Source organism: Felis catus, chromosome C1 (genome assembly GCF_018350175.1).
Source record: "Felis catus isolate Fca126 chromosome C1, F.catus_Fca126_mat1.0, whole genome shotgun sequence".
In the NCBI taxonomy this organism is placed as follows: domain Eukaryota; kingdom Metazoa; phylum Chordata; class Mammalia; order Carnivora; family Felidae; genus Felis; species Felis catus.
The window spans coordinates 98,830,020-98,842,741 of NC_058375.1; the positions used below are offsets into that span (position 1 = coordinate 98,830,020).

The following is a 12,722-nucleotide window of genomic DNA, read 5'->3' on the forward strand; positions in this document are numbered from 1 at the left end:
ATCTTTTTGACCCACCTGACACATCATCTATGACACAGACCCAGGGAATAATCTGACTTAGCGCTTTCCAGCGCCTTGAGTTGACATTTATGAAAAGGGCTACCGTTGACCGGCCAAACACCTACCACGCTCTGGGTTCTTCGTACTGCTCGTCCCTAACAAAAAGCCCTGATATGAGAAGCAGAAACTAACTAAAGCTCAGAAGGATAACATAACTTGATGCAGGATGCAGACCTACCAGGTAGCAGATTCTGGATTTGAACCCGCGTCTCTATGACCCCCACAGCCTGAGCTCCTTCCATTATATGACCCTGGGTCTCTGGTTGCCAGTCAACAGAAGCCAGTAGTCACTGTGGGAAACCAACTCAGAGATGGAGTAATCTTACCTAGTGGGTGGTACCAAAGACTCTTCAACCGGGTCCATGGAGAACTGGGCTTTAATTTAACTTAATTTAAATGTTGTCCACATTTCAAATACTCCACCCTCCAGACATCCATTCCGGCACAATAAAACTTGGTTTAAGTTTGGGGACTCCCCTCTTGGGGAATATACTCGTGTCTAAAAAGGCAGAAAGGGTTTGCCACTTTCTTACCCATGTTTCAAACATATCTTCTGGGCGCAGGCGACGTAAGGTGGGTCTGAAAAAAACAAAGGTGAGCTTCTTTGAGGAGGGATTTCCAAGGCAGACACTGCAGCCTCAGCCCAGCGAAATGTACAATGAGATGCTGGTTCATCTGCAAGGGCATGAAGGGGGTGAAGAGCTCTAGAAATCTCCCCTAAGGAGACAGAGCTGTTCTACCCTGCTTGGTCACACACAGAGCTGAGCCTGAAGCTCCCAGCCTTTTCACAGACCCATGTGATCCAAGGATTACAAACAGTGGGTCAGAGGGCTCAGGCTGGGCTCATTCCCTGGGCAAGAAGCCATTTCCTTCCCCATTGACAGGGGACACTCCTGAGAACCCAGAACAGGCCCAGAATGAGGACACCTGGGAGAGAAAACAAAAGTCTTGGTTTTTCCAGCCCAGAACTGGGTCTTGTCTTGTCATTGGGTCATCACCCAAAATCTCTTTAGGGATGTTTAGGAAGAACAGGCAAAACTCTATTTTGCTCATGGTTTTATGTCTTTCTGAATGTTGGCAAATAGTGCTGGGCATGTTGATATTTGCTCCTCCAAACGCCACCTCCCTATAGGGACCAGGACAACCAGGTGATGCAATCATAATGCTCCAGGTTCAATGAACAATGTGGGCACGTGTTGGAGAAGGTGGGTGGTGAAGCGGTGAACCCACCCCCATGTTCCATGTCTCAATATTGTCCCTCCCTCAAGAGCAGGGGTCAGCAAACTAGAGCTGGCGGGCAAATCCAGCCAGTGCCTCCTGTATTTGTAAATAAGCTTTTATTGGGAAACAGCCACACCCATTCGTTTACATGCTGTCTACAGCTGCTTTCACACTGCAACAGTAGAGCTGAGTATTACAACAGAAACCATCTGGCCCGCGGAGCCTGAAATATTTATTCTCTGGCCCTTTATGGGAAAAGTGGGCCGATCTGTGCTACAGCGACTCTAAGTCGTATCAAATATTCCTCTCCCAGAAGTTCTGTGTATAAAATGTTCAGCCATGGCTAAGCTACTTAACTACTCGTAGCCCAATTCCTTGATCTGTAAAATTGGGATAATACTAATTACTCCATAATGTTGAATGTTAGATAAATAGTTTCCATAAGCACTTAGTGTGGTATTTGGTATTTGGCGGTCACTAAATCTCTTTTGTTATTATTGTGGAATTTGACTTGTATCTTACTATGACTTAGAGGGGATTTGCTGATTGTGGGGAGGTGGTCTAACCCCATTTGCAGGTGTAGACCCATATTTAGAAAAGGTAGCAACATCCCTGCCCAACTGATCAGTGACCAACAAAGCCATACTACTGACGTCAGTTCTACTGGGGCAGGGACTCCAGGTTGTTGTTCTCGGGAGGCCCGCAATGTTAGGACCAAGAGGTTCTTCTCCCTTCCCCAGACCCTAGACCACCACCACCTCCACCACCACCACCACCACCACCCCGTATCCCCTGCATGCCATCTGGGGCACCTTTGATGCTCCTTGACAAACTCCACAAGCTCCTCTTCTGTGTAAGGTTTGTCGGGGATGGCAATGGGCTCTTCCATAAATGGCTCGTAGAAGTCAACCTCATTCATCTTCAAGGATAATTTCTTTGCAACCTGTAACATTCAGAAATCCAACAATAGTTTCCTTAAATGTCAGTTTAGAGTGGCAGTGGGTTGCCCATCTGTAAGGAGTGCGTGAGTTTTCTGGCAAAGACATGACAGTGTTCTTCACGGTTTTAACTTATATGTTGAACTAGTAGAGGGGCACCTGGGTGGCTCAGTCGGTTAAGCGTCCGACTTCAGCTCAGGTCATGATCTTGCAGTCCATGAATTCGAGCCCCGGGTCAGGCTCTGTGCTGACCGCTCAGAGCCTGGAGCCTGCTTCGGATTCTGTGTCTCCCTCTCTCTCTGTCCCTCCCCCACTCATGCTCTGTCTCTATCAAAAAATGAATAAATGTTAAAAAAAATTTTTTAAATGTTGAAATGGTAGAAACTCATCGCTGATGCTTAGCTCAACTGACTCGAGAAGGACCGATAGGAAGGAAAAAACCTATCTGGCAGATGAGGTCCAGGCAGGAGCAGGGAGCAGTGGGAATAAAAAGTGTGAAGTCTAATTGCACAATCGTCATCACGCCACTGTATTTGCCAGGGCTGGGGGAAGAAGCAAATGTCAACAGAGCAAGCTCAGTGTTCTGGGATGCATGGATTTAACTGAACCAATTTTGATAGCACAGGCAATTGATGGAAACCATTTAGAGCATACAAGTACTCAGAATCAGAGGTCAACCCATTAATCCGTCCTCAATCAGCCCCTACCCCTTCCTTTCGATTTAGGCTGAAAGCACTGGCCCTAGGGTTCTCTCTCAGTGCAGGGCTTATCCTATGGGTTCTCAGGCTCTGGGAACTGTCCGCTTTGTTGCCAGCCAGAGGGTGACCAGCCATCCTGGTTGGTCTAGAGTGGAGGGCTTTCCCAGACTTCAGACTCTTAGTGCTAACACTGGGCTAGTACCCGGCAAGCCAGGGTGAACTGCTCACCCTCTACCAAATAACAAGCTCGGGGAGCCAGCCTGTAGCCCGGAAGACATCGGTGCTCTTGATTAAAGTGGCCGCATGGTCTGCTCTCAGGGCAGAATGGTTGCTGTGTTCGCCTGCAGAGCTGCTGAGCTCAAATCTCTTTTTGTGAAATGATTTGAGAGGCCTGGAATGTGCAACGCTTTGTAGAAAATCAAATGCCATTCTTTTCTAGTTCAGAGCTGTGGTCCAAGAAAGCACAGGGATGAACAGTGGTTCCCTTGAAACGAAAGAGGAATTGCCTAAGAGCTGACGCCCTGTGGTGGTAACCGATGGTACAGAGGCCCCGGGCAGCCGTGACTAATTGGGGAGGGGGAGGAACTGGGTATTACATAAGCTGTTATACAAGGAGGGCCATTCTGAGCCAACACTGGTGTCCCTATGGCTTTTGTCATCAATTGCTATTAATTCCAGGTCACTATATTCCAAAAGACATTTCTTAGGAACTACAGTCAGTCAAAAGAGATTTATGGTCATGTTGATTTTGAGGGACAGGGAAGTGTGGCGTTTTTTCTTACTGATCCCCCCCCTCTTGTACGGGGCCGGGGGTGGTGTGGATGATGGGGTGGGGAGTGCAGGAGGGACCCAGCAACCACACAACCAGTGTCTGGGTTTTCAAACTGTTGTTTACAAAGCTGGGCCCGTCAGAGAATGGGCTTAAAATGACACTGGATTCTGGGTTTCTGACTTCACTTACTACATATGTTAGGAACCAGGGAACTGTGCTTATAGGAAGTGGGAATTGACAGGACGCAGGAAAACAGTAATAGTAGCAAGCACAAGGGGTGCTCACTGTGTGTCGGGCACTCGTGCAAGGTGCTTTCTGTTGAGTCCTTTATGAATCCTCACTTGGATTGCTGAGGTGAGAACCATCATTATACTTATTTTACAGATAATGAGCCAAAGGCACAATCCGTGTATGCAGTTTGTCAAGATCACATATGTGGAGGGGGATAGAGCCTGAATTTAAATCCAGGCAGTGTGTGTGTGTGTATGTGTGTGTGTGTGTGTGTGTGTGTGTGTGTGTCCAGTCCGTAAGCGCCAGTGTCTGGCTTTGCGATGTTAAGATCATGAACGTAAAGTTGGATTGTGATGTTCTTAAGTTTCAGTCCTGGGAAACCCGAACAAAATTTTCCAGATAGTCACCATATCCCCGCCACCACCACCACAGAGTGCCCCGCTCTGTATCCCTGAGAAGCCCTTTCTTCCACTCTTGCAGTGGTATCTTGGAGAGTAAGCCTGCCATCCTTAGCTCTTAGATTCTCTTGCTCCATTTGCTCCAGAGATGTTGTGGCTTGGTTTAGGATCAGGATGGGTAGATCAATCAGTACTGGTCCCAAACCTGTGGGCCAGGTAAAACTCCCCAGGGAGCTCTCTGAAAACACACATTCCTGGGCCTGGGCACAACCATAAAAAAACACCAACTTCTAGATGTAGGGCTCAGGAACCCATGATTTCAAAAGCTCCTTGGGGGATACCAATATGGACAGCGGTTGGAAACTACTAACTCCCAAATCTACATCAGCAGCCCTGACATCTCAGTGTCTTTATGGTTCTCTTACTCATATATTTAATATAACATATTTATTGGTTTGTTTATTTACTTTCTGTTTTCCCATCTTCACCTCACCTCCTCCCCTGCCACATTAACTCTAAATTCTACAGGGACAGGAATCTGTTTTGCTCGATGTTGTGTTCCTGGCATCTAGAAGAGCCTCTGGCACATAAAAGGCACTCAATAAATATTCTCTGAATGAGAAAATGAATAAATAAATGAAAGCCATCTCTAGTTATACGTCTTCCCTGCTTGCAGAAAGAGAACTCATCAACCCCATCCTTATGTTGCTCGGTAGATTCTTCTTCCTAGATTCCCTAATGTTTTCAGTAGCTTCAAAGTCTTTGCTGTCTCGAAACAGAGACTTGCAATCTTATTTTTGAGTCTTCTCGACCTCTGCCAGTTGGCTTTTCGTCTTTGAGACTATATGAGTGCCTCCTTGCCCCTGGACTCTCCTGACTTCACACCTCTACAAACCACCTCCGCTCTAGTGTGTCCCTCTGGGCTGCCATGCTGTCTCAACAAAAGGTTCTTCCAGCTCCCTCTTCTTCACTAGCGCCCCGTGCTGGACACCATTGAGGCAGCTGCTGGGAGCAGCCAAGCCTTCTGGACTTCACCATCTTCTTCTTGTCTTGGGCTCTGTCTCCCAACTGATGGGTGCAATTTTCAAGCCCCAAGTGACACTGAGTCCTCTAAGTGTGACTGCTTTTCTGTGTCCCATGTAGAGGAAGACAGGGTGTCTTTCTCTTTTTAAATGTTATAAAATCCAACAAGGCTATGTGAACGGGGACACTTATGACTCAGTGTCTTACAGAGTTTTGAGTGAAGAGGTTTCTGAGTTTTTAATTATAGCCTGACCTCACCTTCTTCATGGGCCACAGACACGAAGCCATATGGTTAGGCTGGGAGGCACGTCTGAAAACAAACACTACCCTGAACACAGCGTTGGGCCACCCTTCTCAGAACTGAGGCTTTGTTACTTGGCCAAGCCCGTCTGCCTGGTTCTGTTCCCTCAGATGATTTCTTACCCAGGAGCCACGTCAGTCACTGCTGGCCTATCATAAATGAACATCAATGATGTATTCAGTTTAGGCTTCCCTGTACGTCCCCTTCTCTCTAAAGTTATCTTCCAACCTCCATTTTCCTGGGCTTAGATGGCTGCCTTTTATGCTCAGCAGGACTAACATTTACTGAATGTTTACCATGTGCCAGACGCCAGCGAAGTGCTTCACATGTATTGTTTCTTTCTCTGATGTACAGTAAGTAGTATATGGCATTGACTTTGAAGTCAGGCTGAGCTGAGGTTATATCAGGCTTGACTACTTACTCACTATGTGACCATGAGCAAATCACTTAATCTCTCGGTGCCTTGGCTTCATTCTGTGTTGACTGAGAATACTAATCCTCCCTTTATAGGCACGTTGAGATAATCGAAAACAGCTATGTAAAGCTCTCAGTACAAAGCCTGGCATGTAAAAAGTACTTAATAAGTGATAGTTACTCTTCTTCTTGGCATTCTTGCCCAAGATCTCTTTGGACTCTAATCCAACCAGTTACGGTACATTTTCTTCAAGTTTAGGTTACAAGACTCAGATTATAGACTCTCTTCTGGATCCTTTTTAATCCAGAATTTTTATCCATAGAGGTGGTTCAATATACACATATACAAAGATTGAATACGATCTATTTTTGTCATACTCCTTCCCTGCTTCAGCACCTACAGGCTTCCTTACAGGCTTCTTCTTGTTCTTCACAGAATACTTGAACTTCTCATAGTATAAAGGTCCATCAGAACCCCTTCCCCCACTACCTTATTCCTCAGTAGGCCACTCTCTGCCTAACTTTTACTTGAATGTGATCAGGATTTAGTATGTCCTAGATTTATTTGTTCTAGTAAATATGGTGATTTAGGGTTTTTAGTTGGGGTGTGTGTGTGTGTGTGTGTGTGTGTGTGTGTGTGTGTGTGAGAGAGAGAGAGAGAGAGAGAGAGAGAGAGAGAGAGAGATTGAGAGAGACAGAGAATCATATATGTGGAGGTGTGGATGTGAGTGTGAATGTGTGTATTGAGTATAGCTAGGTAAGTGTGGTGTGGATTTGAGTGTAAGTGTGTGTGAGGAGGTATGTGTTATATTTGTGTGTTGTGTGAGTGTGTGTGTTGTATGTGTCTTGTGTGTTGTGTGCTTATGTGTGTGGTGTGTTATGTATGTGTGTTGGGTTTGTTGTATGTGTTACATGTGTGGTGGGTGTTTTATATGTGTGTCTGCTATGTGAGTGTGGGTGTGTGGGCATGCACTCTGAATCTCAAGGGCAGGTACATGGTATTCTGCTTAAGTGTGTGGTACCAACGAAAGGGCAGGGATTTGGGGCGTAGGCGGGGATCGCAGCACTACCATTAATTCACTGGAGACCTTGGTTATTACTGAATTTTTCTAATTCTGTTTTGTCATCTGGGACGTGGGACTTCTTACCTTTCAAAGTTGTTGAAATGATTAGAGATCATACAAATGCAATATTGCAAGTTGTACTCAACATATGGAAAGCCCTTGATAAATAGTAGCCATTGGAGTCAGAACTCCAACCACAGTAGACCCCAAATAAACTACCCATTGATTCAAAGTCCCTCACATAGGCCGTTCTTTGGCTTATGAAAGCACTTGCCACATCCAGAAAAGAAAGAACTGGATTATAGACAAGTACATCAAGGACTTCTCTTGGAGATGTAGGCAACTTACTGAAGCGCGCGAGGCTCCAAATGACCAGTGGTCCTCCCCATTCCATCCCATCCTAACTCAACAGAGCGGGGTGCATGCAACCCTGGGAAGGGGGAGAATCGCACTAAAAACAAGGAAGCAGTGACCGGTGTCCTGGCACACTCCGCTGATGCATCTCCCACTCTTAGTGATCGAGGGGGCAAAGAGTGGTCCATCACTTTTCATGGACTGTTTTCAGAAATACTCTTCGATGCTCTGGATTTATCATCTTTGTACCCCTCTCCCATTCAAAAGTGATGTCCTGCCATATATCTAGCACTTCTGGAGAAAGTATTAATGGATGGAGGATGGTTAATGTTTCCAAAAGAAGAAAAAAGTACTGTAAAGTTCAAATTTTAATCCTACGTGCCTACAAAAGTATTTAAATCGGGGTTTCACAGGTACTTACCCCTTTGTCGAACGTAGCAAAAAATTTGATGTAAGGTTGGAAGTGTTCAGCTGCCTCTTCAAAAGCCTTGTAATCTAAGAGGGAAAAAGATCAAAGAAAGAGACCTTTTCAAGATGCACACTGCAGACATTTCTCTCTTTAAATAATGTCGAGAAAGTGGGGGGCCAATTAATCCTAACTGGATAATTATTCAGAAGATATTATTTAGATAGATAATGATTTAGTACTATTTAAACCCACAATTTCCCCCCAAGGAGTTTGAATTGACTGGACTCACTTGAGCTAAAGAAGAACCCTTTACCACATTTTTATGTGTTTTTGGGAATTGGTAAATGGGAAGGAGAAAATGGAGGAAACTCAGAGAGGAAGGAAAATAGAATATTAGACTCTAAACCCAAGGGAAAAGTTCTTCCACTCAAACTCACCACTAGTTGTAAGTGTGCCTTCTAGAGAGAGTGCAGCTTACTCTAAATGAGTGCTAAGAAGAAAATCCACCTTAGTATGTAAAGCAACCTCAATTAAAGATGACATCATGCAGGTACTTTAAACTTCTTAGCAGGAATACCCCTTTTGGTAAATCCTCATTTTTCTTTCCCTCTCATTAATGTTTTATTTTATTTTTGAGAGAGAGAGAGAGAGAGAGAGAGAGAGAGAGAGAGAGAGAGAACAGGGGAAGGGCAGTGAGAGAGGGAGACACAGAATCCAAAGCAGGCTCCAGGCTCCAAGCTGTCAGCATAGAGCCTGACGCGGGGCTCAAACTCACAGACTGTGAGATCATGACCTGAGCCAAAGTCGGACGCTTAACCGACTGAGGCACCCAGGCACCTCTCTTTCCCTCTTTTTAAGTTTTTGTTTTTATTCTGACCCCTTGGGAGGATGATTTAAAATTAATCAAGCCTATGCTTGACTCTGGTCCCAAACATGAGTCCAAACTGGTCAAGAGAGGCATGAGACACATGAGGATGGCCATACTGTGCCTTACTACATCGGGATAGCTACCTGGCAAATACACTGGTCTTTCAGCCTTAGAGGTGAAGGTGATGGTGATGGTAATGATGGTGGTGGTGGCTCTGCATAATGTCTATAATCCTGAAAAGTGGTCATCCTATGATTCATTCTTAAGATTAGCTTTCTCCCATTTTGTGGAATCCCCTGTCTCTTAATCATTACAAGCATAGGCTTTGGCTAGGATTCTAGGAGCATGCAGACTTTTCTAATAGTCAATCAAAAACATTTCAAGAATAATACTGGCTCAGGGAACACCAAGATATAAGACAAAGCCACTGATTTCAAAGGCTCCCAACCCAGAGAGGGTATGGATCCTTAGAGAATCACAGGGCAATGTGGTTGCTAGAATAGAGGTAAACACAATAAACACAGATGGGGGGGGGGGGTTTGAAAAATTTACAAGAATGCCTATACAGACTGATACACATTCACACAAACCCACCCCCATAAAAGTAACTGGGTAGCCAGAAAATATATCCTATAGACTGATAGTTGGGGTAGAGAAGGGGGTGGAGGGAAAGAAGATGGGTGGGAGGTATGGAGAATGCATAAAGAGAAGGTGGGAGAGAATGGAAGTGTTTAAGCTATACCAAAGTCATTTATGTGTATCTAAAGCTGCAGTGGGCTCCATCAGAATCCTCCTTCCCTGATCCCCTTGTCCCTGATGAATCTCTCCCCACTTCCTTAACTTCTACCCTGATGGAAAGAACGGCCTAAAACTGTGTCCAGAGAATTCCCTTCTTCCCCTAGGGAACCAGTCTATATCCCTTTTAAGATGAAGAAGGTTAGATAGAGCAAGACAAGTCCCCAGGGTGGTGCTTCAAACTGTGGCTGAACCTTTAACCTTGCCCAAACAGCAGCTGTCTTGCAGGGAACCTGGTCTAACCGCCTGCTCGGTCTCACCTCATGTGGTCCCAGGTATTTCCTGCCCTCACGTCCCGTTCTGATGCTGACCAGCTCCATCCTGGCTCCTTCAGTCTGACCCTCCAGTTTCCCCTTCTGGAATAGGCTCCTCAACATTCAGCCTTCAACCTCCAGCTTACTGCAGCCTTATTTTAGCATTTCCTCACCTTTCTTCCCATCTCTCAGGGGTTTCTGTTCTGAGTATTGTACCACCCTCCCCCGCCCCCGCAAGCTCCAGATTTCCCCCAGTTTGGAATTCTTAACATCAGCTGAATTCCCCCCAGAGAGTTCCTATCATGCTCTTTCAACACTAGCATCCATAGCTACATGTTAAAGCCAGATGTGAACCTTCGTGTCTAACTTCCTTGGTAGATGTAGCCCCCCAGTTCTTCCAGGTCCTTTCTAATTTGGTCCCAAATCACTTAAGACCCTCTTCTCCCAAGACCATTCCAGTCTAACTATGTGTGAAACCCCTCCAATTCTCCATTGTCCCTCCATCGTTCTTTCTCTATAGGATGGCTTGGGATCATTTGTAGAGCCAATGCTCTTGGTGCCATTAAAGTTCCCTGACCAATCACCCTCAAATTACAGCAGAAATACAGGACTGCTTCCCTTGGTGCCTTACCAACTCCTAGCTTTCCCATCCACGGACTCCATCCTCTTTTGCAGGGCAAGAAGAAACAGAGAGATGTGGATGCCTGATAGAACGTCGTGATGCTTTCAGTCAGTGTGTGGTAGCAACCGGTGCGTCACAACAGCCTTGAGAGACATACATTTTCTTGTGGTGATAAACTTCCTACGTGCTTTCCACAACCATTCAAAATTCTACAGTAGTTAGTATTATATCTGAAAGTCATGGCCCCCTCCGTAAACTTTCTGCATTCTGGAACAATTATCTTCTGCCGAAGACGTCAGCAAGCATCACAGCTAAGACAGCCTTGGAGAGGCCACTCCCCTGACTTCCTCCCTGGATCTTCTCAGGTGTTGTGATTGTGACCAAAGTCCACGTTTGTTCGTCATCAGTGATGTTTTTTGGTTTGTGACACTCTGTAAAATAGTCCATTTTTTCGGTTTTGATTTAATATACTCCAATGTTTGTATTTTCTACTAACATCAATGGAATGAATGTATGATTGCTCTTTTTTACTGTGTTCATCATCATCATAATCAGTATTATTAACCTGGTCTGGTATCAGGTATTCCTAAAGACAAACCATGTCAATTTACAGATAAAAATTCAGCCTTACAAAGGAGATTGAAATGGCTCACTAGTGATTTTATTATTTGAATCTTCAGGGGAAAAAAATGGTAAGACCAGGAGAGCAATATCTGTGTATTCCTAAGGAAATGCTTCATCATTATTTTCAAATATATAATATGGAAAGCTTTGAATTTGAAATCTATTCAGATTATCATAAGAATACTCCATTTATCGATGAAAAAGAAAGTAATAGCCATGAGGGCTAAAAGAACGTTCACGCCTTGGAAGGATAGTTTAGAGATTAGATTTCCTGAATTCTGTTCAGTGGTGAGAAAAGACCGCTCATCCATCAAAGACAAAGCTATGACCATTGTCCTATCATTTGCCACCATCCAAAGTCTCTTATCAACTGTGACCATCAAGAACAGAAGAGATCATTTAAACCCTTCACCGGGAATAGCATGTTGCTGTTTCAAAATCTATCTCAAAAATCTAAAAATATTTTATTTGAAGGATTTATGCAATGCAATATTTGATAACTTTTCTCTTATCTTCTTTTATTATTATTATTATTATTATTATTATTATTATTATTATTAGTGGTAACAGTAGTAGTATATAAAGAAAGCAAAAGAATGTTTTGTTTTTCCACTAAGTCCAAATCCTTTCCAGTTTACTCCTATGGGCTGTATAAGCATTCACACGTTTTGTGTGTGCCATGGCGTGAAAAAAGTGTGTAAGTCTTGAAAGTACAAAACAGTGTTCAAGTGTGTCAGCTATAAAGTCAGATTCCTAGGACTGACATCGTGGCTCTACAGTTTATTTACTAGCTGTGTGACAGTGAGTTACTTTAACCTTTTTGTTCCTTTCATTTCCTCATCATTAAAATGCGGATAATACGGTAACCACCCTACAGGCTAGTCATGGGAAAGAAATGAAGGCATCTGTATGGAGCTCCTGGCATAGGCCTTGGCCCATGACGTGTGTTTATTAACGGAAGCTGTTTTTGTCAATTGGTTTAGTAGGGAGAATAGGAACTGGAAGATGTGCTCTTTATCCCAGTCTGGGCCTGGCCTCCCTCCTTATCTGCTATCCTGAGCTTAATGAAGGAGAGAGAAACAGAGGACAAAACAAACGGAGGGGTGGGGACAGAAAAGGAGAAAGTGAAATAGAAGGAAATTAAAGAGAAAGAAGAAGGAAGTAGGTAGAGCACCCCCACAGTAGTCAGCATCTAAAAGAAACAGAAAAATCGAAGTGAAATCACCCAAAGGACAGCTGGGCAAACCTCTTTGGCTAGCCACCTTCTGCCGGCACGCTGCTAAGGAGGGTGAGTGGAGAGGCTTTTATATAACACATGAGAAAACGGTTACGTTTGGTTACGGGAGAGGGAAAATAGGTGGGTTGTTGGTGCAAAGACCAAGGATGCCAGCTGGCAGACGGGTAACAGCTTTGCAAAGGATTTTCAAAATATTTTCAAAATATTTTGGACTTGCCAGAAACATCATAAGCAGCCCTCCTTTGCATGTCCCCCACGCACTAATGCTACCATGGTTATGCCCACTCCTTCTATCACTCTCCTTCTCTCCACAGCTGAGACTTCAAGAAAAGGATTACTTCATTGGGTCATGCTGCCAAAGCTCTTTGGAAAGAAGTACTCCAGTAGTAGCCTTGCTGGTCCCTCCTCTTCCTGATTCCCCCTTTCTACCCTCTCACCC

The 12,722-nt window shown here is 44.5% G+C and overlaps 1 protein-coding gene across 1 annotated transcript in view; it reads right to left on the reverse strand.

Moving 5' to 3' along the window:
• CASQ2 (calsequestrin 2) overlaps positions 1 to 12,722 on the reverse strand; it is a 63,881-nt gene that overhangs the window by 22,260 nt on the left and 28,899 nt on the right. Inside the window, exons 5-7 of the mRNA XM_011285085.4 lie at positions 7,896 to 7,969; positions 2,094 to 2,224; positions 594 to 639 (exon numbers count right to left, since the gene is read on the reverse strand). Of these exons, the coding sequence (XP_011283387.1) occupies positions 594 to 639; positions 2,094 to 2,224; positions 7,896 to 7,969 (251 nt within the window). The remainder of the gene's footprint in view (positions 1 to 593; positions 640 to 2,093; positions 2,225 to 7,895; positions 7,970 to 12,722) is intronic.